Raw genomic sequence first — 25028 nt, 5'->3', positions numbered from 1 at the left:
GAGCAAATATCTGGTTAAATTTTCTAGTCTATACAGTTGGGTCCTTTAGAATGTTGGCCAATTTTGAGGAGAAAGACAAAAGCAGCATCTTCTTCTGAACTTATTCAGAAGGTGTCATAATATCATTTATTTGCATACTGAACTATGGAGCATATCCCAATTCACAATGTAAATACAATATCCGAATAAGTCTATACTGCTTTAATAGAAAAAAAATGTCACATTTTTGTATATTCAGAATGTAGTTTAAACCTTTCCCCAATCTGTGCAAAATATGTACCTGGTTAAACCTTATAGGCCATACAATGGAGTTTCCATGAATGTTGAGTGAAGAGAAAGAGTTAGGTTCTATCCATCCAACTTTGACTTTTGTAAATGTGTTATTTGCATAGGTGACCCAGTTGAAAATATCAAAGCCAGTGATTATATGCCCTTTGTCATCAAAGGAGATATTTTCTCCAGCACTGTTCATAAAGGATGTACTTCTTATAAATTTGTGGAGCTAAATTGGAGAAAGAGAATTATTCTGGGAGAACCTTCATAATAATCCTAACACACTTTAAAACTAAGATGAATAATTTCGAGGGAGAAAATCAACTGAAGAATGGAAAAAGAGAAGGAGAAATCATTGAAGTCAGTTACCTAGGCAGAGTAGTGACACCAACTGAAATGTTTTGTAGATATATTTGGAAGACTAATTACTTTTAATGTACTAGAAACTGTTCTGGTTTAGTTTAGTTTAGTTTATTGTCATTGCACCTCCTACAATGAAATCAAACATTATCTTCAGTGCATATCATGAGCATGAAAATAAATACAAACACACATCTTTCACATGCCTCACATTGAACTGAAAACCCCCAACTCTGCACCAACATTGCACTATGCAGTAGAATTCAAAAGAGCTACTGCCCTGGGTTAGAAGCTGTTTTTCAGCCTATTTGTGCTTGTTTTTATTATTCTGTACCATCTGCCAGATGGTAATAGTTCAAAAAAAGGTTGCTCAGGATGAGATGTATCTTTGAGAATGTTTTGAACTTTTTGAAGGCAGCAGGAGCTAAGATCTTTCAAAGAGGGAAGAGGGCAACCAATGATTTTCTTGGCAATGACGTTAACCCTCTGGAGTGCTTTCCTATCTGCCACTGTGCAATTGGCAAACCATACAGAGGTGCAGTAAGTTAAGATACTCTCTATGGTGCAGCAGTAGAAGTGTGCGGTCTTTCCCTCTTCTTTAGGGTTTATATCATGTAACCAAAATGAGTTATTTTTCATCCAGTTTTGACAATGGCAACTTTACAATTCAAAACTAATAATATATTGATAGAGAATGGTTATAATAGGTTAACAAACAAAATATTTAAAAGTATTATGATAAACATTACATTTTTCTTCTTTTATATTTCTTTCCTGATGCTTCTGGGAAACTTTTTGTCCCTATATCTTTTCTTCCCATATTTAACTATCTACACTATCTTCTTCCTGCTAGAGCAGGGTGGTAGACTAGAAAACCTCCAAGATCATTTCCAACTTTATTATTCTGTTTTTGCTCAACCTTGCTTTGGAAGATACCTGCCAGGCTTTTTCTTGTCTCATGTTTTTCATCTTTGCTCTTTCTTTTGATGTGGAAGAAGTCATTGCATGCAAAGCATGTGCCATAATGTAAACCGCATTGTAGATGCTATAGCTGTGACCAGACAGGTTTGTGTCAAACAGGGTCACAGGTAGACTTTCCAGTTTTTCCTCTCCAGTGCAAATCTGCACCTCTCTCTTTTTTAGAATGGAATTCGGGAAATCACAATTAAATGCATCTTGCCAAAAGATTCTGATAAAGCCATCTTTATTTTCTGAAAGGGGGTTTCTTTTGTTCAGAAATTTCTGGAATCCCTGAGGGTAATTTGTATGAACAGCAAATGAGAATGCTCCATGGAAAAAATGTATTTCCCAATCTCTTTGAATTCTAGAAGAAGCAAAATCCATCTGGGCAGTCATAATCAACACTCGGCTTTCAATTTTTACATCATAAAATTTCAAGAATTGGAAAAGTATTCTTAGGACCCAAACAGTTTCTATTTCACCTTGTATAATAACAGTATTGACAGTACTTCCTATGACAATGCGTGAAGTTGCAAACCATGCCATTCCATTTTCAGCAATGTTACTGGAAAAAGTTATTCTGGGCATTGTTTCTAAGAAGTCCACACAGACACCCTTCCGAGAATATAAGGGAAGGATATGCTGTACAAAAAAATCTCCACTGTCATCATTATAAGCAATCACACCAATCCAGGTCCATTTCAAATGCAGTAGTAACTCAACAATCCCCAAATAGTGGTGGGTCACATTGGGAAACATCTGGTGAAAATAATCTTCTTTGGTTTTGTCATTCATTGTTAGAGAAGACCCATATAAGATCTTGGGGGGGAAACGTGGGAGGAGGACAGACAAAATCAAAATGAATCTTCTCATAAGTTTAGTAAAAAGACAAACTATTATAAATGGTTTCATTTTTTTCTATTTCATAGTTTCTCTTATATATTTTTCTAAACAGCCTATGACAAATTTCCACACATGCTTCAGGAAATAGGATGTATTCTTAAGACCTTTGGCTTTCAAACAGCATTGACTGCAATTTTATGCATAAATTTGGACTTTCTAAAGTTTTTTTTCAAAAACTTCCAATTAATGTTTCTCAGACAAATATAGAATTTATGTTGACATGTAGATGGACTGTTGCAAATTGTCCTTCCTTAACAAGGTTAAATTACCATTGGATCCCCCCCCCCACCAAAAAAGGTAGTTGCAACTCAGTTCTGTAATTCAGATGGTATCACTCTATCTGCGGTCACATGTCTGCATTGAAGACATTGGGCAACCAATTCATTTTTACAGCTGATTGTAGTAGTCCATGTTCACATGACACAAGTTACAATGTTACTTGCAGGAAACTGATTGACCCAACTGAACTTACAGCTGTTGTGACTTAGGACAAAAAATATCCAGGATCTACTACAGTCACAAACTGAGGATTACTTGTATTCTAATTTACTATAAATACGAAAACATGTGCCAGATTTTTCAGCACCTGTAGATTGATCAACTACTTTTTCAATGTTTCAGAAACACATCATCAATCCACTAATAAAATTTCCATTCTCTATCTCCCATTTACAAAAATACCTTAACTACAATGACACTCAATATTTCAAACCATTTTTTACCTGTGGAATCTTGTAGGGGCTCAAGATGTTTGTCATGTGGAGTGAGACTTCAGAAGTAGGTCCCCCAATGACTCCCATAATCCTATTCTGAATATCACATTTGTAGTTAGGGATGAATTTGTCCTGAGTGGTTAGAAGTTCCATTGAGGCAAGATAGGTCCATATTGGCGAAAAATAGCTATTTAAGATATGGAAGCCCAAACTGATATTGGGTAATAGTTGAGTATTCTCATTGAGTTCCTTCACAGCAAATACCAAGGCCAGGATGTGCTGATAGTTCTGAATAAACATCCTAGGTTATGAACAATAAGTTCCAGGTTACCACATTCTTTATATTTTATTAATAATTCTTTATTGATAGCATCATTATTGTAATTTGCTGCTGGAAAATAGGAACTTTATTATATGGAATTAGCAATAGCACTTACACTTATATACTGCTTTATAGTGCTTTACAGCCCTCTCTAAGTGGTTTACAGAGTCAGCATATTGCCCCCAACATCTTGGGTCCTCATTTTACTGACCTCGGAAGGATGGAAGGCTGAGTCAACCTTGAGCCTGGTGAGGTTCAATCTGCCAAATTGCAGACAGCTGGCTGCAGCAGAAGTAGCTTGCAGTACTGCACTCTAACTACTATGCCACCAAGGCTCTATTAGTATTAGAATTAGTTTGAAATATGCTCTTTTTAAAATATGTATGGAATACACTAACAATATAAATCCATGTTAATGTTTGTTATTCTCCATAATAACACAACAATATGTTCCATAAATTGAAAAGACAAAATGTAGATATTGTTTACCTGAATGAAAAATAGATAGTTAGATGACACACACAGAGAGAGAATTCTGTTACAGCAATGGAAATTGGAGAATGAATTTATAACTACTGCACAGAGTAAAAGATGAAATAGTAATTTATACCAGATCACCTAAAAAAATGGATTCATTGAAAGAGAACAGGGAGGATATTAGTCTTAAAAATGTGAAAAGAAGAACAGACAAGACAGTCATATTAGCTTCTACATACGTTTCAAATAAAAATGAAGAACAATTTTATAATATACTGAAAATTAACATTTAATTAACATAAATTAAAAATGGGGAAGTCAGAAGTATAATACTTTTTCTTTTTTCCCCTCTGCTTTATTTTCTGCTTATTACATTTTGCCCATCTTTTTTCCACTTTAATATATTGTATTTGCAGGGAGATCTGCATGTGTTATCATGTATATTATGTTATCAATTAACATACACACAGAAACAACACAGGCACTCAGAAAGGCATAGATAGGACTTCCGGTTTGAAGGGCTTCGGCGACAGACAGAAATCCACGATTGTGCGTGGTTTCTGTCTGGGCTTGCCACTGGAGCGTCCTGAGCCGGCTGATTTCGGGGCTAAGCCACCCCGTAAAGGTGGTGAAAAGGGGGGAGACCACCAGCAGGGTCGAGGAGAGCCGCATCTCTCCTCCTCAGCTGGCCATTTCTCCCTTTCCCGAAGGTGGTTGCAGCGGTGGTCAGAAATGGCCACCAGAAAGAAGAACTTGACTGGAAAAGAATGTTCAGGAGGAAGATAAGAAGTGAAAGTTTTGGCTGACTGGGTTAAATTGTAAAAGCAACAACCACGGTACCCTGGAATTTAAACTTACAAAAAATAACATCACTCCCAAAGAAGAGTCGGAAGCAGTGAAGGAAAAGGGAAAGGTTTTTTTCTTCTTCTCTCTCTTTCCCTATGCCGACAACTAAGCGACTTAAATAAGAAATCAGAAAAATCCACTTTGACATCAATAGGCAATTAAGCTGAAAATAAAACAAAATGCCAAAGGGATAATAAAGATTTCTGGACATTAAAAACTTTCTTTTTCAATTATGAAGTAGCCAATTATAATCCAAGGCAAAAAATAAAAATGGTAGAGAGAGAAAAGCCCAATAGTAATAACAAAAGGGGAGACAAAGTTTCTTTAGGTTCTTATGAATCCAATTGTTAATTAAAGGGGGGGAGGAAAAGAGACTTAAAAAAACAAAAGAAGGGGAAAAATTCTTCAGGTTCTTCAATACCTTAATCCAATTGAAAGGTCTCAAATTAAAAAAAGTGCATAAAAATGAGCTAAAAAATGGATGAAGAAACAGAAAATATCAGAAAAGAAAGGAGAAAAAGGTTTTGAGGCTTTCCCTTTAAAATAAAAAGCAAACATGAAAATTGGACTTCCAAAGAAGAAAAAAGAAAAAAAAACTCCAACCAGGCCAAAAAAACTCAATTATTACAAGAATAAAGGTTTTTTAAAAAGGGAGTACAGTAAAACTGGTAAGGAGGGGTAGCACAGCTTAAAAAATAAATAAAAAGGACACACTGCACTTTATTTAATTTCCAAGGCTCTTATTATAACTCTCTTCTCCAAAGACTTATCGGCTTTTCTTTTCATAAGCTTCAACGCCAAGCTCCAATTGTTGATAGAAATCCAGAAGAACACCTGGAATAAGACTCTCCCATGTTCTTCCCTCTATCTTAGCAATGTCCTTGAAAAGGAATCTCAGATCTTTCTTTCTCAGCTTTCTCAGCTTCATCTAAAGCGTTTTCAAGCCTCTAGTTGGCAGTGTTACAAAGTTTCTTTGCTCTCACTTTGCCCTTCCTTTCCCAAGTAAAACGTAATAATTTTTTTTTTAAGGAAAAAATTATATTAAAAAAGAGAGATGACTAATTAACTAAAGGGAGCCTCTAGCCTAAAATATTACAAAGTCAAAAAGGAGAAGAAAAGATAAATATAAATAAGAAAAGAACCAGTCCAGTTAGTAAATACAAGATCGCATATAGGAATCACCAATAAGAAAAAAAAAAGCAAAACCCTACTTTGACACTTCCATTTAAAATCGCTGCTTATTCACTTCTGTCAAAACTTTTACAGATTTCTTCTATTCCTTAGGGTGTCCTTTTAAGTCTTAAAATAAAAAAAAATTCTCACCAAACCGGCACACTTTCTCTTTCTGTTCTCTTTCATTTCGGAGCTGTCCCAACTTCAGCAGCTTTAATGGCTGCCTCTTTGCCGCTGGCAAGAAGAGCTTCTCCTGGATCAACCAGGGACTTTGAGGTATCCCTGGGATCTACAGGATGTGCTCTTCACTATCGCCATCTCTTCAGGACGGTTTGATCCGTTTCCTCATAATTGGATTAAGGTTTAGAAGAACCTGAAGATTTTGATTCATTTAAAATGAGTAGGAAATTCATAGCTCCTGGTTCCTCCACTTCTTCTCCCCACCATCTGGAGGACAATGTTCAATACAGACAATGTTATAGCAAGAAAAAGAAAAAGAAAAAGTGACTCTGCAGATAATCATGCAAGGAATCCAAGATCTGAAAACAAGATCAGAGACTATTGAAAAGAGAATAGAGAACATCGAACAAAGAACAGAGAACATTGAACAAAGAACAGAGAACATTGAACAAAGAACAGAGAACATTGAACAAAGAACAGGGAAAACTGATGAAAAAGTGGAGAACATCCAACAAATGATGTTGAAGTATGATGAGAGATTCCAAAAAATTGAAGAAGAAGATAAACAAAGAGACAAGAAGATTGGAGACATTGATACTAGATTAACTGTGGTTGAACAAGATAAAAGTGGGATGCTGAAATGGGAGATGGATAGATCAGAATTTTATCTCAGATTTCAAAATATAGAGGAAGAAAAAGGACAAAATTTAGCCGAGATAATGATAGAAATATTGGCTGAAGCTTTGGAAATAACCGAAGAGAAGATGATGGATGGAGTAGATGAGGTATACTGAGTCTTTATAAGATATGTGATGAGGAACAACCTACCAAGAGAAGTTCATATCAGATTTACAAAAAAAGCCATTAAAACAGAAATATTGCAAGTAGTAAGAGAGAAAACCTTGAAATACAAAGATAAGGAGATTGTGGTCTTAAAACAAAGACCTAGAAGAGTGAGAGAGATGAGAAGAGAATATCGATTCCTGACTAAAATGTTACTGAAAAAAGAGGTGAATTATAGATGGCTGATCCCAGAAGGGTTAATGTTTACATGGCAAGATCAGAGACATAGAATTGATTCAATTGAGAAAGCGGAATTATTTTATACAGAATATTTTGGAAGGAAAGAGGAAGAGGCAGAAAAAGAGATTTCACTAATTGAATTCCAAGATGACCAAATGGGGACTGAAAAAGAAGAAGGCACAGTAGGTGGGCAGGTGGAAACCAAAGAATAACGTGAACCAAGATCTACGAGAGTTGCCAAACCCAACTATAAAATATAATCATGGAAGAGAAAAAAATTGATCACAATTAACATAAATGGACTTAACTCAGCTGTTAAAAGAAGGAAATTTTTTCATAAATTAGAGAAATTAAAATTTGATATAATTTGTCTACAAGAAGTACATATTAAAAAACAACATGAACAATTGTTGGTACAGCCAAAATTAGGGAAAATATTTACTTCTCTGACCCAATGTAAGAAAAGAGGAGTGGTTTTATATATTAAAGAGACTACTCCAGCAAAACTGATTTACAATGATGAAGATGGAAGAGTATTAATGGTGGAAATAATGGACAATAATATGAAAACACTCCTCATTGCAATTTATGCCCTGAATGATAAACAAGAAGAATTTTATAAAAAATTACATATGAAAATAATCGAACTGGACTATGCCAATATAGTTATGATAGGAGATTTTAATGGAATTGTAGACAATAAACTGGACTATACAGCAACAACAACAAAGCAAAACAGAAAGACTCTCCCAAAATCCTTTTTTAAAATGGCTGATGAATTAAATCTAAAAGATACATGGAGAGAAAGAAATGCCAAAACTAAACAATATACCTTTTATTCAAATAGACATTTATCATGGTCCAGAATAGATATGATATGGATGTCAACAGAATTACTATCTAATATTCAAGAAATAAATATTGAAACAGGTACTTGGGCAGACCACAATCCAATGACAATTAAATGGAAAGGACAAAAAAGAAGATCGAGATGGACGCTAAACAATACTATTTTAAAGGAAAAAGACTTTACACAGCGGATGAGAAAGAACTGGCCTTTTCCTTTAGAGAAAATAAAAAAGAAGATACATCAATTCAGAATGTATGGGATACAATGAAGGCATATGCTAGAGGCTTGATAATAGACTATACAAGGAAAATGAATATTACGAAAAGGCAAGCCACTAAGGTTCTAGAAGATGAGCATAAAACACTTGAAAAAGAGTTACAGAAAACATCACAGAAAAATGACATTAAGCTAAAAATGGATATAATTAAACACAAAATGGGTCAAATAGAGAAAGAAGAATTAGCACAGAAAATTAGAGGTGCTAAACAGAATTATTTTGAGGATGCAAACAAACCAGGTAGATGGTTAGCATATAAGTTGAGAAAAGAGAAAGAATCAAGGAAAATATTGCAGTTAATAGATGATCAAGGCCAAGTTTGCCATAGCAACAAAGAAAAAAAGGAAATTATCTGAGATTTTTATGGGAAACTATATAAGCAAGAGAATATTGATGAGGCAAGTGTTAAGCAGTATTTACAGAATGCTAATTTACCCAAGATACCTAAAGAGACTGAAAAAATGTTAGAAGGCAATATAACAATGATGGAGTTAACTGAAGCACTTAAGAAGCAAAATAATGGAAAGGCACCAGGCCCAGATGGACTTCCGGCAGAATTTTATAAAACATTACAAGAAGCATTGAAGCTTCCATTGCTAGAAGTTATGAATGAAGTTATGTTAAAGAAGAAGATACCCCAATCATGGTCAGAAGCCTATATCACACTCATTCCAAAAGAAGAGGCTGATCCATTGCAGATTAAGAACTATAGACCTATTTCCTTACTAAATGCAGATTATAAAATTTTTGCTTCAATATTGGCAGAAAGACTTAAAAATATTTAAATAACTTTATTCATTATGATCAAAATGGATTTCTGCCAAAGAGACAAATGAAAGATATTATGAGAGTAATTTTGGATACCTTGGAATACTATGAGGCACACCCTGAAAAACAAATGGCTTTGATATTTCTGGATGCACAAAAGGCATTTGATAATGTGAATTGGCGATTCATGTTGTTATTGTTGGAAAAGATAGGGTTTGCCAGAAAATTTATCCAAGCAATAGAAGCCATATACCACAAGCAAACGGCAAAGGTAATGATAGAGGGAGAATTGACAGACTCTATCAATATAAGAAAAGGAACAAGACAAGGGCGTCCACTATCACCTTTGCTATTTGTGTTAACCTTGGAAGTGCTAAATAGAAATATTAGAGATGAAAAGAGTATAAAAGGAATGAAAATTAAAAAGGAAGAATTTAAATTGCAAGCCTTTGCGGATGACTTGGTTTTTATCTTAGAAGACCCTTTAGGAACAGCACCAAAATTATTGGAAAAGATAGAGGCATATGGCAAGGTGGCTGGTTTGAAATAAACAAAGATTAGACAAAGATTTTGACAAAGAATATGTTATCAAGACAAAAGGACAAATTGGTAGATCTATTGAAAATTCAAGTCACGAATAAGATTAAGTATTTGGGGATACATCTCACAGCAAGATGTAGTACATTAAAAGAGAACAATTATATTAAACTTAAGCAGCAGATAGTGCTTGACTTAGCAAAATGGGAAAATCTACAATTGTCATTAATAGGGAGAATTCCAACAATCAAGATGAATATATTACCCAGAATTCTATATTTGTTCCAAACAATTCCAATTGGGCTTGGAAAAGACTATTTTGAAGATTTAAATAAAATTGTGTTGAAATATATATGGCAAGGTAAGAAAGCGAGAATAAAGTTAAAACTTTTGCAAGATGCTAGAATTAGAGGAGGATTTGGTTTGCCTAATTGGGAGTTGTATTACCAAGCTACAAACTTGATGTGGGTCAAGGAATGGATAACATTAAGAAATACTAGATTGTTGACATTAGAAGGACATGATTTGTTGTTGGGGTGGCACGCTTTTTTATGGTACAAGGGAACTTAAATACAGGGATATTTTAGAAGACACCATATACGGGAGTCTTTGTGGTTAAATTGGGAGAAGATTAAAAGACAATGTTATTTGAAAATTCCAGTCTGTTATCGACTATTGAAGCATTTTCTTATCCTATATTATATAAGAAGGAACAAACAGTTAGATATGGGGAAAAATTGAATGAAAAGGGTGAACTTAAATCGATGCAAAATCTAGAGGAACAAGGTATGAATTGGTTTTCATATGCGCAAATACATTCAAGGTATGATAAAGATCTCAAAACAGAAGGATTCTATGATATGACTGACTTTGATACGATATTGACAGGTACTGATGAAAAGGTGATTAAAAAACTGTACGGATATTTATTAGAAATTAATCTAGAAGAAGAACAAGTTAAAGAAACTATGATTGCTTGGGGGAAGAATTTTGGATATGGGATTGATTTAGAGAAGTGGCAAAAATTGTGGTCTCAAAATTATAAAATGACAATGTCAACAACATATAAAGAAAATTTGTATAAGATGTTTTACAGGTGGCATTTCCCCCCGACAAGAATAGCAAGAATGTTCAAGAACAAATCTGAAAAATGTTGGAAATGTCATCAGATACCTGGCTCATATTACCATATGTGGTGGACCTGTGCGGACGCTAGAAAATACTGTACTAAAATCCACATGTGGTTGGAAAAAAATGACAAAAAACATATAGATTTGAAACAAGATATATTTTTAATGGGAATTTTACCTGATACATATAGCAAAGATTTGAAATACCTGATTGTAAATGTATTAACAGCGGCTAGGATTGTATTTGCTAAAAACTGGAAAAATGAGAAAGTACCATCCCAGGAGGAAATCATTAAGAAAATATTGGAATGTGCTGAAATGAGTAGATTGACATTTGAAATTAGAGAACAAGAGGATAAACAATTTTATAAAATTTGGGATCTTTTCTATCAATGGTTAGACAATAAAATACAATAATGAAATATGTAGAATTTTAAAAAATAATAAATATATAAAGATGTTTTTTTTTTCTTTTTTTACTATATCTATAAAAAAATTTTTAGGATAGATTTGGGAGGATTATATGAATTGTTACAAAATAATACTAAGTAAATTATAATTATCTCGCAAAATATGAATGAGTAAAATTGTTGTCAAATGATTGATTAATAATGATACTAGAGTATTCAATTTCTGATTGATAATATGAGCTATTATGCAATGTAACTGTAATTGAAGACTATGAAATGGATGCACAAAAAATTTTGTAAACCAACCGGCACACTGCTTGTATACTTATGGAAGAAAGGTTGATGTTTTTATTTTTTGTTTGTTCATGTTTGTCTTTAAAAATCAATAAAAAATTTACAAAAAAAACCTTTCTTTTTCATAAGCAGGAAGGGAGAGAAAAAGAATAAGGGCAGGATCTGGAAGAGGGAGGAGACTGCCTGGAATTTAAAAGAATCTAAAGTAAAACTTCAACAAGACTTCTAAAAAATACATTTTAACTGAAACTTTGCAACTAAATAGTAACCCCAGGAAGAGAAAGTGAGAAAAAAAGAGCAAAAAAGAAACAGCTTGCATGTATTTGGATTATTTGGTGATCTTTGGATTTTTGGTTATTATATTTGAATGACTAAAATCAACTGGGTGGTTGTTTAAAAATTTATACAATGGCACCACTTCTGGATGAATTGAAAATGAAACTTAAAAAGTACAAAGAAGATGCACAAGAAGGGAAGGGTTCTTTTGGCTTCGTCTTTCAATTTTTAGAAATGGAGATTTGGAACTATGCGAAACAACAAGAAAAGACTGCAAAACAAGAAGACTGGGACAAAGAAGAAGCCATCTTTAATGAACAAGTAATTCTATGTGAGGAAGAAAAAGGAAAGGGGGGAAAGAGAATGGATAATTTAAGACTTAAAAAAACAACCAAAGAAAAGAAAAATAATTCAAAAAATAAGTATAATACTGGAAAGCAACAGAAAAGGGGAATACAGAAGAGAGAAATAGAGGTAGAGAGACAAGGGGGTAAAAAGGGGAGAGAGAAGAAGAGAGGGAAGAAGGAAAGGAAAAGAAGTTACAAAGGACCGGAGCAAGATATAGAGAAACAGGACCTATTTAGAGATAATGGGATAAAATAGTGTAATTTAGTGAAATGTTTGTGAATAAAATAAGTGAAATAAAATAAATGAGAAAATTGAATTAGGAAGGAACGGGAACATTTTAACTAGTTAATGTTTTATAAAATATAATGTGAAGGGGGGGGAATTAACTATGGAAAGCTTATAATTGTTCCCATAGAAGTATGATATTTAATTGAAAAGTAACATTAAAGATGTTAAGACTTTAATGAATATTAATATTAATGATAGAATTGAATTGGAATGGAATGTTGTTTTAATTATATACATTTATAATTTTTTTCTTTTTTTAAGAATACAGTGTGTATTTTAAGAAAGTACCAAGCAGAATCCGAATTGAAGTTATGTATTATATTGAATGTTACACCTTTAGAGACAAGATATAAAGGCGTTATACTCCAATCAGTAACTACAGGAGAAATTTTGCTTAATGAGAAAAGATAATAGATAATTGAAACAGGACAGACAAAAAATATAAATACAATGATTTGAATTGAGGTGAGATAATTAAAATAAAATTGAGAAAATTAAAAGAGGGGAGAAACTATGCAGAAAATGTAAAATAGTAATAAGATATGGAATAGAATATAAAAATGAGCATGAACCTGAATTTGTGTCTGTATGAAGAAATGTAACCCGGGATTATGCTGCTTTCAAAAAAGATGTTTTATTTGTATTTTTTTTCTCTTTGTAAAAACTCAAATAAAATTTACAAAAAAAAAAAAAAAAAGAAAGAAAGGCATAGATGATAGATAGATAGATAGATAGATAGATAGATAGATAGATAGATAGATAGATAGATAGATATAAATGTACATAGATAAAATTTTCTTCAGAGTATCTTTCTTCCCCTGGAGATGCATTTTAGTAGTTTCTCTCTTTTTTTTTAGTTATTTTCAGTCTTTCAGATTAGAGTATGAATTTTAAAAGATATGTGATTATCTTTTACATTCATGTCATTAGATTTATTTTTGTTTTATTTAATTTATTGGCTACTCATCTTACCAGAGATAATTGTGGGAAGCTTCTGAATGCTGTCTATGCTATTATATCTTTTACAATTTGCAATTTACAATAAAGATAAGAACATAGACATTTTTATATTGTAAAGTGTTGAATAAAAAATTGTTCATGCCATCCTTTACTTTTCTTCTTATCTGCAAATTGGAGCTTCAGATGAAACCCCTACATGAAGCTAACTAGAAGATATATTTGATTGATTGTTCAGCCTAAGGTACTTACAAAAGATCATCAACAGTTTCATCAGAAGGTGACTTCTGAAATGTTACTGGACTTGAAAAAATGTAAACTTGAGAGGTAATGCTAGCAATGATAAAATCTCCAGGCTGGTAATACTTAAGGGGAACTGGAAGAAGTGCCTTAATAGGACACTTAGCCAGAGGAATCTTCCTCTGGCCATAAATTGCAACTACTAGGACTATCATCAGTGCCAGATATAACATGATGTTAACGGAGAGTCTATCTTCTTGTTGTAATAGTTTGACCCTTTATTGATTTGTTTTTAATATTGCTAATTCAGATGGCATCACTCAGTTGATTGAAAGACAGAATCATATAGAATCAACTGCCAATAATCCTAGTAGTGTAGTTCTGCCTGTCTCATCCTTCACAAAAATACACAGGAGATCATTGTTCATATCCATAAAACATGAGATATTAGTACACTTGACTTTTCACTTCTCTTCCTCTCCTAAGGGAATGTTCATGAGCCAGGAAATTACTGTATAGTATTAATTATGATTATTTCATAATTACAGTGAGATTCGAAATGTTTACCAATTTTGAATTTGGTGTTCTCTCAAAAAGTTTCAGAGCTCAATATCTTGATGACACCTCAGTTGGCATCTTCCCAATCTAGCTCTTTGAAAGAATTCTCTGTTGCACAGTTAGCTTCTGCAATTAGGTTACTGCCCAGTTTTGGATGTCCCCAACTCTGTTGATTTTTGTATGTATGCATCTCTTTGTGTATGTGTTTGTGTGAAAATAAGAAAGAGAACATGAATGACAAGGAAAGGGGGGAGAGTTATATTTCCTGCACATCTTTCTATTGACGAACTAACATCTCTCTCTCTCTCTCTCTCTCTCTCTCTCTCTCTCTCTCTCTCTCTTTTTTTTTTTCATCCTCTTTGGCAATTTTATTCCTCAATTCTAGAAATATTAAATTTGATCTTTTTTTTTCTTTCAACAAAATATCCATATACGATATGATTTAGACTTACATACCGCTTCACAGTGGTTTACAGCCCTCTCTAAGTGGTTTAAGATTTCCATTCTTTCCAATATTTGGTTTTTTTTTGATAATGAAGTAGGAGTAACTAATTAATAGAATATTGTGGAATGGCTTTGCCTTATGTGCATGTACAACTGCTATGTAACTTTATATCAATCAGCAATACTCTTACTTTTGTTTGCTATGGCAAATTGTATACAACTTCTGGTGTGTTGGTCAAACAGAAAATCCAGAAGCATCCTCTTCAGTTTGTATACAGAAATAAAAAAAACTTTTCTTTCCTTAATACTGTGTGAAAATTGACTTCTTTACCTCAAGTTCCCACTGCTAGACAACTTTCAGGCCTTCCTTATTGGAAAATGAAAGCAATACCTTTGAATCCAGTATTAAATACATTAATATCATTGTTAATCAATCATTTGACTATACTTTTATTCATTCATGTTTTACGAAATAATCATATTTTACTTAAATTGTTTTGTGACAGTTCATATTATCATCTCAAATCTATCCTACAATCATTTTGTAGATGTAATAAGAAAAGAATACATCTTTATATATTTATTATTTTCTAAGAATCTACATATTTCATTACCATGTTTTATTTTCTAACCATTGATAGAATAGATCCCAGATTTTATAAAATTGTTTATCATCTTGTTCTTTGATTTCAAATGTCAATCTACTCATTTCAGCACATTCCAATATTTTCTTAATGATTTCCTCCTGTGATGGTATTTTCTCATTTTTCCAATTTTTAGCAAATATAATCCTAGCTGCTGTTAATACATTTACAATCAGGTATTTCAATTCTTTACTATATATTTCAGGTAAAATTCCCAATAAAAATATCTCTGGTTTCAAATCTATATGCTTTTTTGTCATTTTTTCCAACCACGTGTAGATTTTAGTCCAATATTTTTTAGCATCCGCACAAGTCCACCAAGTACACCTGAGCCAGGTGTATGATGACATTTCCAACATTTTTCCGATTTGTTATTGAACATTCTTGCTATTCTTGTTGGGGGGAAATGCCACCTGTAAAACATCTTATACAAATTTTCTTTATATGCTGTTGACATTGTCATTTTATAATTTTGAAACCACAATTTTTGCCATTTCTCTAGATCAATCCCATATCCAAAATTCCATAGAATTCCATATCCATAGAAACAGAAGGTTTCTATGATAAACTGACTGATTTAGATAAGATTTTGACAGGTACTGATGAAAAGGTGATTAAAAAATTGTATGGATATTTATTAGAAATTAAACTAGAAGAAGAACAAGTTAAAAGAAACAATGATTGCTTGGGAGAAGAGCCTTTTGAGAATATTCCGATATGGGAACAAAGTCCCTTGCATGCACTACCCAGAAGGAGATAAACCCTGTCCTACTATGGACCACATTATTGTATGCTGCCTCTGCAAACAACAGAAGATCTGCCCAGTTGGACTGTTGCTAGGTGACATAGCACCTAAGGTATCTTTCTACTATTGCATTGGTTCTCTCTACTACTCCATTAGTACTTGGGTGAAATCTTAACCCTTGAGATGAACCAAGCATCTGGACAAATTCTCATCAGAACTTGGCCATGAACTGATCCAAGATCATGGCACACTGTGGAGGTGGTAGATATGTGACAGAAACAGTTTGGCCAACTTCTGTGAAGGTGGCAAGCTGGGACAGGGTATAAAGTGGGACTGCTTTGAGAATAAATTGACAACTATCCATATGACAGTCTGGCCTTTTCTCTCTGATAGTTCAGGCTATCTCCTCCCATGGCAGGGATGGGGTGGCCACAGATTGTAGGAGGCCAGGTATAATTTATTGCCCTTCCATGCCAACCCATCTTGATGGGTGAACAGGTTCCAGTGCTCCAAGAACCACTGCTCCAATAGCAGTTTGGTTTGTAACTGATGGATCAATTTGTCTGCACTCTCAACAGGTCACCTGGCTAAGATCCATATGGCCTGTTGTGAAGGGGGAATAATGGCATGAATCATTTCCTGCCTATGACTGTTGTACTGCCACATCCTAGACAATGCGTACTCTAGGAAGTTCTTTCCCCTGGAAATGTACTTTAAGATGAAATGAAAACATTGGAAGTACTGTGTCCACTGCATTTGTTTCAGTGACAGACGTCATGGAGCCTGAAAACGTTGGAAGTACTGTGTCCACTGCATTTGTTTCAGTGACAGACGTCATGGAGCCTGGAGTGCCTCAAGGTTTTTAATGTCTGTCCATACCTCGAATGGCACCTTACTCCCCTCCAAGAGATGGCACCATGTCATGAGGGCCTACTGGTCTGTGAAAGCCTCTTTCCCACAGATGGCCCACCACCATTCAGTTTTGGTGAGTTTCTGGGATGTGTATGCACATGGCTGTAGCTTACTCTGTTAATTCCCCTGAAGAAGCACAGTAGCTACTGCCACATTGCTAGCATCTGCCTGGACTATGAAGGCTTGGTCAAAATCCAGATGTTTTTGCAACAGCTCATTGGTGAACAGGGCTTTTAGGGTTTCAAATGCCTATTGGCATTCCATCATCGTGATATAGTTGGCCCAGTCAGGGTTTCTTCTCTATGTGTTTCATCATCAGTAGGTCAGTTAAAGGCAGGGCCACTTTGGCGAATGAGGGGATAAATTGCCAATAAAAATTTGCAAACCTCAAAAACCTCTGCAACTGCCTGTGCATCGTTGATGCCTGCCAGCTCAGAACCACCTGAACTTTGGTTGGATAAATCTCCACTCCAGTACTGGATACCCAGTGCCCCAGGTAATCCAATCGGGTTTGGTGGAAATCACATTTGGATAATTTAACATACAGGTTAGCAGCCAAAAGCTTCTTCAAGACCTGCCTCAGACCAGCTGGATTTGTTCAGCCATAGTCCGAATGTAAATATTATCAAGATATTTGAGCACCCCTTAATACAAGTGCTCATGTAATACCTCATTGAATAGTTGCATAAATACAACAGGAGCCCCCTGCAGGCCAAAAGGCCTCACCCGGAATTGGAACTCCCCAAGGGAAATTGAAAATGGCCTTCCACTCATCCCTCTCTTTAATTCTCACCCTATAGTATGCCTTCCATAGATCCAGTTTCATGAATATCCATCCCTTAGCCAGGTGGGACAGCATGTTTTTCATAAGGAGAAGAGAGTACATCTTCTCCATGCATGCCCCATTGATTTCTCTGAAGTCCACATACAATTGCAATGTCCCATCCTTCTTAAAAAGGATGGGGACTGCAATCCACAGGCGAGCTGGCTGAATGAAACTTTGAGCTAGATTCTTATTTATATACTCCTGTAGCTCTTCCATCTCCTTTGGTGTTATCGAGCACATTTTGGGTTTTGACAGCTTTGCCCTGGGGAGGATCTCAAGGGCACAGTCAGTTGGGAAATGTAGGGGCAAACATCACTCTCCTTCTCGCTAAATACCTCCCCAAAATCCTTGTAATCCTACGGGAAGGACATGGTGGCTGGGGATTCATCTGGAGTGGACTGCTCTTCCCCACCCCAATTATTCATGGGGAGGAGGCCTAGGGCCTGCTCCTATCCTCAGTTTATAGTAAGCACCTTTCCAGCATGTTGTAGGACCCCACTTATCCAACCAGGTTAAACACATGATTAGGGACTCTGTCATCATGGGCACTACTATGAACGATATCACCTTCCTATGCTGAGCTAGGTCCAACTGTGTTAAGTATGGAGAATAAGGGAGACCAGACATCTGACCAGTGACTTCAACTCTTTAATAAAGTGATAGACATAACAGAGCAATGCTATGGGCAGCAGTAACCCTTTTATAGGGTTAGCTGCTGCCTTATTAACCAATGAAAATGTGCAACAGGTTCCAACTACTGACCAATAAGGACAGTCCCAAAAGTGGCCAATCAGGGACTGGTTCTGGCCCAATCCCAAGTTGTTGTATAAGGACCAATCAAGTGTGCAGGTTTTCAACCCCTAATTTGCATTTAGGTTATTCACTTTTATTGATTCACAACACCCCTTCGCCTTGGGTTCCGTTTGAGGGGAGCTGTGATAAAATCCTCAAGATAGGCAGGCCGTTTGGTCTGCCTGGATGATTTCCGAGGCTCCACCGGGTTTTGTCCAATGTCCGGTTCCGGTGGAGCGTTTGGATGACCATTGTTAAGTTCTATTTCGCTGCACGGCGATTCCGTGCTGCATTCACTGTGGTTGTCTCTGCTACCGTGTGTTTCTTCGGGGTTTTGCAGTTTGTTTTCCCCCGTATTAAAGTTCCCTGAAAACATCAACTCCCTCCCCGCTTCACGTTCCGGTGCTTCGCTGGGCTGTAGGGCTCCCGTTGACCTGCTATTAGTTGTATCAAAGTCAATTCCCTCGATACTCCCTCCCCCTTGAGTTGTTGAACCGGGGGAGTCATGGCCGCTGGGTGGTAATCTCGATCGGAGTTGGTCTATGTGGCGTTTCCACACCCTCCCATTGTCTGTGAGCAGGCGGTAAGATCTAGGCCCGGTGAGGTGGGTAACAGTTGCGGGTATCCATAACGGTCGCCGGAAAAGTTTTTGGCAAAGATTAAATCGCCTACCTTAAATTCCCGGCATTTGCTGCTGGAGCCGAAAGGTTTTTCTGGTGCGAAAGCGGGTGGAGCCGGTCAAGGTGCGATCGTATTTTCCGCCCCATAAGAAGTTCAGCGGGTGTTTTGTTGGTCACGCTGTGGGGCGTGATGTGCTGCAATAAGAGGATTCGATTGATTTTCTCGTCGATGTTGCCAAATTCCAATTTATGCAGGCTCTCGTTGTACTGCATAAGTACTGAATCAGAAGTTAGCAATTTCTTTACTTGTTGGAAAGCATGTTGTTCCCTTTTTCCCCAAACCCACGTTGCTTTTTTGTCTAATAGTCTATGCAATGTTTCAGCCACTGTTGCTTTGTGGGGTAAAAACACATTATAGAAATTGATAAGTCCAAGGAACGCCTGTAGGTCTGCCTTGTTCCTTGGAGTGGGTTCCTTTTTAATTGCTCATAATTTGTCTTCGGTGGGATGAATTCCTTGGCTGTCCAGGAGGTATCCCAAAAATTCTACTTTTTCGGTACATAAGTGGCATTTATCTTTTTTTACTCTGAGGCCTGCATTTTCGAATCTTCGTAGAACCTCTTTGAGTCGTTTTTCTAGGATGTCTTTGTTAGGTGCGGCAAGGAGTACATCGTCGAAATATGGGACAACGCCTTTTATCCCTTGTAACAACCTTTTCATTAAACTCTGGAAGATTCCAGGGGCGACGCTTACCCCGAATTGGAGCCGGTTGCATTTAAATGCGCCCCTATGTGTTATGATCATTTGCGCCTCGGCTGTGGTTGGGTCTACAGGCAATTGTTGATATGCCTGGGCTAAATCTAGTTTGGCGAAAACTTTCCCGCCGCCCAGAGAATGGAGTAAATGTTGCACTACCGGTACTGGATAAGCACTTTGCTGCAGTGCGTGGTTTAATGTGGCCCGGTAGTCTCCACAGATTCTTAGGGACCCATCAGGCTTGATAGGCGTCACTATTGGGGTTTCCCAACGGGCGTGGTCGGTGGGTTCCAGTACGCCCTGCGCTATCAGCTTATCGAGTTGTTCGTCGATTTTAGGCTTTAAGGCGAACGGCACCCAATGAGGCTTAAGGCGGATGGGTGCTATTTCAGGGTTCAAGTTAAACGAGATTGGGGTCCCCTTATACTTGCCTAGTCCGTTCGCGAAAACGTCTTGGAATTCTTGCATGAGTTCTTCCTCCCAATCGACGCTTTCGGCCTTGTGGACTCCGGCTACAGTGATTCCGAGCGGCCTGAACCATTGCAGGCCTAGAAGACTAGGCCTGTCTCGATCCACGACAGTCAGTGGTAGTGCGACGGTGCGGTCCTTGAATGAGACCTGGAATCTGCGGGACCCGACGACGGGAATTCGGTTGCCCTGATAGTCTTTGAGTATAACCCTCTGAGGGTTAAGGTCTTGGTGGCGAATCGTTGGAAGGAGCTGTTGGAGTGTTTTCCACGACACTATCGAGAGGGAAGATCCCGAGTCTACCTCCATCACGCAAGGTTTGTTTTCGATGGCGACCTTTACCCGGATTTCCCCAGCATCAAGGGATGTAGCGTGGCCTATGGTGATTGTTTGGTGGGTCTCTTCCCGCCTGGTTTCTTCACGCCTGGTGGAAGTGGTGGACGGCTTGTTTCTGTAGGAGTGGTTCAATTTTTCTCGGTGTGTGCCGAAGAATCCTGAAGACTGGAATTCGGCCTGTCGGGGTTTGGAGTTCTGTTTGCTCCTGCAAACCTTTGCGATGTGACCGCGTCTCCCGCAATGGCAGCAAAGTGCGTCAAGGAATTTGCAGCCGGATCGTGGGTGATTTGCTCCACAACCGGCACACGGTTGAAATGAGTGTTGTGAGGACTGGTCTCTCTCCGTTCAAAGTCGGTTGACCTCTTCCTCATCGCTGTCGGACGGGGACTCTAGGTCTTCATGGTGAGTTGATACCAGGTGTCTCTCTGAGCGAGGCGAGGTATCAGTGGCGAGTTTACGTAGCGGTGCGTTGGTGCGGCGCATTTGGGCTGCCGACTTCTTTGTCGCCTCCGCTGCCGAGGCTTCTTTAAGGGCATCGGTGAGGCTGATGTCCCCCTTAGCCATAATTTTGCTCTGGATAGCGCCGTCTTCTAGGCCCAGAACCAGGCGGTCCCGGAGGGCTTCTTCTAAGTTGGCGAACCCGCAGAGGCCTCCTAGGTCCGGAGGTCCGCGATGTAATTGGCAAGACTTTCGCCCTTCCGTTGATCCCTCTGGTAATATTTGTGTCTTCTTACTAGGGTTGGTACGGAGGGCGCGTAGTGAGCCCGTAGTAACGGCTCGAGGATGTCCCAGTCCATTTCTTTTACCTCTGCTGGCTTGGCAAGCGACTTTGCCATTTTAAACACGGTTGGTCCACAATGTGTTAGAAAGATAGCTCTTTTTTTGCCGGTTGTTGCATCTTTCAAATTGTTAGTTTCCAGAAACATCTGGAACCGATCCATGTAGGCCTCCCAGTCTTCGGTCTCTGGATTGAATGGAGCGGGTGGTACGGCACCGCTGGCCATGTTGCCGTTGATGGTGCGTGTTCGACCATGTGCTCTGTTAGTTGCTCTGTAGATTAGTCAGCTCTTCGGTCTCCGTATCCCACCTTCGTCGCCAGTGTTAAGTATGGAGAATAAGGGAGACCAGACATCTGACCAGTGACTTCAACTCTTTAATAAAGTGATAGACATAACAGAGCAATGCTATGGGCAGCAGTAACCCTTTTATAGGGTTAGCTGCTGCCTTATTAACCAATGAAAATGTGCAACAGGTTCCAACTACTGACCAATAAGGACAGTCCCAAAAGTGGCCAATCAGGAACAGGTTCTGGCCCAATCCCAAGTTGTTGTATAAGGACCAATCAAGTGTGCAGGTTTTCAACCCCTAATTTGCATTTAGGTTATTCACTTTTATTGATTCACAACAAACTGCACCAGCTCGGTGACATGAATTACTGGGACCCCCCAAACAAGGACCTATAAACCTGCTCAAACTGCACAGGCTTGGATAATGCCTTCACTCATACCCCAAGGCTGGTTGCTATTGCTTGGCTGATCAGACACTGGGAACACCCAGAGTCAATTAGTGCCCTATACCTACCCCTTTTCCGTAACTGGGGAACCAAGGTCAGGGCAATGACAAAAGGCTGCATGGGTTCACACACCATTGGGTCATTGTCCCTGTTATCATCACTGTTGTAGTGAAGTTGGTACTCGCCTTCTGACCCATCCCCTTCCATGGCCAGAAATGTTGGTACCTTCACTGTCTGGTTCACTATCCTGGACTTCTCGGGTGTCTTCAGCAGGGTTTTCTTTCCTTGACTCAACTGAGGAGGTTCTGCTTTGGCCTGCAAGGTACCCAGATGTTCAGCCACATGATTTCCTGGCTGGCCACACCAGAAATATTTCAGAGGTGGCCAGATGATCCCTAGCTGTAAAACCACAACATGCAAAGATGCAAAGTCAGCATTGGGAGCTTCTGCCTCCCAGCACATTTTATCCAAGTGGGGCATGTCCTTTCCCTGGCTCTGGCCTCACTGTGTGCTCATCAGTTGCATGTTCCTTGGGCTAGAACAGCTGTTCACTGCTTGCTTCTCCAAGCTTAGAGTGGCTGCTTCCCTCACGTTGCCACATCTTCCACAGCACAGCTGATTGTTGGCCTGCCAATCTCCGCATATTCTCACGTCGCCTGGCCTTCCAATGCACAGCTGATGGTCATCCTGCCAGTCTCTGCATCTCCACTGCCACTGCAGTCATCACCCCCTCAGCACCAGTGATTCATTGCTCCCAAGTTTGTGACATCCCCCCATCACCAGTTCCATTCTCCCCCATTATGGCAAACCTTGAACTTTTGGATTTGACATAGTTGATAGGATTGAGAGTATGAAAGATCTTTTTCAAGGTGCACACCTGGACCTTTAGCTACAGAGAGGCTTGAAACTTTTCTTGAGAGTGTTATCATTAGGAATGGTTTGGGGGAAAACACAATAGGATGTCCACAAATATGACAGTGGAATTTTAGTATTTTTTTTCCCTCAATAATGCCAAAGTTCAGCATGTTAATGTATTTTGAAAATTATTACATTTAAATGTGAAAAGGAAGGAAAAACTATGAAAATAACTATTTCAGAACAATAGGAGGTTCACTGTTTATATTCTGTTTATTAGAGTTGGGGTGACAATCTCAGGTGGAATCTGTTGGAGGGGACTTTGAAGAGTGCCTGGAATAATAGGAAGGAATTGGAGGGTTAACATCAGTTTTGACAATTTTTTGAACCAGTTTCAGTTTCTGAGTGTTCTTCAGATAATGTATTTTTCATTGAAATAATATTATGGAATTATACTGTATTTCTTTTTTTCTTTATAAGTTTTTATTTTTTTAAAACAAACATACACAAACAAAACATAAAACACAAATCCATGTTCCAATTACATGTATTTCTTGCCTCTCATTACTTTTTTTGTTATTATTCAGATTAGGCTTAAGTAGAATGACAAAGCACTTGAGGAAAAAGATGTGGACCAGTAACCCTGCACTGGAAGACAGAATAGAAAAGATCTCCATAGCCACCATGTATTTTCTCTTGGTGCTCAAATATGTTGGAAAAAAGGGAAAAACCATAGCAGGCTGAAGAAGATAAACTTTGTCTCATTAAAACTGTCTGGTAAATGCCATGCCTGGAAAGCCACACTGAAATCAATAATGGCAAAGAAAAGTAGTACAATAAAACATAAGAGTAGATCTTTCATTACAGTCCCAGATGATTTCATCTGCCATTAAGTTTATATCAGCATCTGTATATGGGGGTGAGGTTACAAGTCATACATGCAAACAGTGACTTAGATGAGATATGGCAGATAAGGAGCAATCCAAAGAATCAGTCAACATGGGAGGTGAAACAGAAAGGCCACTGGAAGATTAATTGAATCCCCCAGCCCCACTTTGGAGGAACTAATGCAGGCCTTAAGACATGCAGAAGAGAGACAAGATTTTGGAGCCCGGTCTGAAGACTCATGGGGAAGTTGTCAGACAGGACTGAAGAAAAAGCTGCCTGAAGAAATCTTTCCCTCAAGCCCTTTACATACTGCAAAGGAGACAAATTAGATATGTAGAGCTCCAATTACATCAGACAGCTAGAGGATTATGTCCCGAAGCCAATCATTACCAGACTTACCAGAGCCGTTCCAGCAACTTAAGGTGGAACTTTTTCCTAAGTTAAGGAGGGAAGAGGAATTCACTCTGGTATCAGTTGGAGATGGCCAAAGTAACAGCCCAGGCCAGCAGGATCAAATTTCAAGGGATAGACAAGAGTCGCAGACTACAACAAGTATGTTGCAACCTCCAAGTCCTCCACCCCACACCCAGAAGGAAATTTACCCCCTGCAGAAAGTATGCCTCCAGGGTGGGGATTTTATCTTGGTCAAGGGTGGATCCAATACCAGTGGATGCCAGCTCCAGCAATGCCCTGAATCCAGAAAGAATCAGCGATCCCTTCCCAACAATGGGATCTTTACAGGCAGCAGGAGGCAGCCACCCCCTGCTTTCCCCATGCAGGAAATAAGGCAACAACCGGCCTCTTCATGGCAAGCCCCGACTCAGAGCAACCCTCCAGAGGCCCTTCTTCCAGAGAGCCCCAACTTAGCCAGGTCTCGGAAGACCCTTCCAAAATGGATACATGACTCCTGAGGCCCCTTTCATTCCAGCTCAGCCTGTGGTTGCTAGATTGATACCACCACCCAGACCAGACCAGATCCAGTTCAAGGCAAATTTTGATGGACGCCATGAACATTTTGCTTATTTCCTCACTCAAATCTGGTCTCACATAGACCAATTTGGAGGCC

The 25028-nt window shown here is 38.0% G+C and overlaps 1 protein-coding gene across 1 annotated transcript in view; it reads right to left on the bottom strand.

The window, feature by feature from the left end:
• Positions 1-100: 100 nt before the first annotated feature.
• The window catches only part of LOC148129247 (vomeronasal type-2 receptor 26-like), a 723059-nt gene continuing 698131 nt past the window's right edge, over positions 101-25028 (bottom strand). The window contains exons 4-6 of the mRNA XM_087947250.1: positions 3219-3305; positions 1570-2412; positions 101-142 (exon numbers count right to left, since the gene is read on the bottom strand). Of these exons, the coding sequence (XP_087803376.1) occupies positions 101-142; positions 1570-2412; positions 3219-3305 (972 nt within the window). The remainder of the gene's footprint in view (positions 143-1569; positions 2413-3218; positions 3306-25028) is intronic.

Source organism: Notechis scutatus, chromosome Z (assembly GCF_049901735.1).
Source record: "Notechis scutatus isolate UNSWTSFEM ecotype Mainland chromosome Z, rNotScu1.2, whole genome shotgun sequence".
In the NCBI taxonomy this organism is placed as follows: domain Eukaryota; kingdom Metazoa; phylum Chordata; class Lepidosauria; order Squamata; family Elapidae; genus Notechis; species Notechis scutatus.
This window is presented reverse-complemented; position numbering and strand designations above follow the sequence as displayed.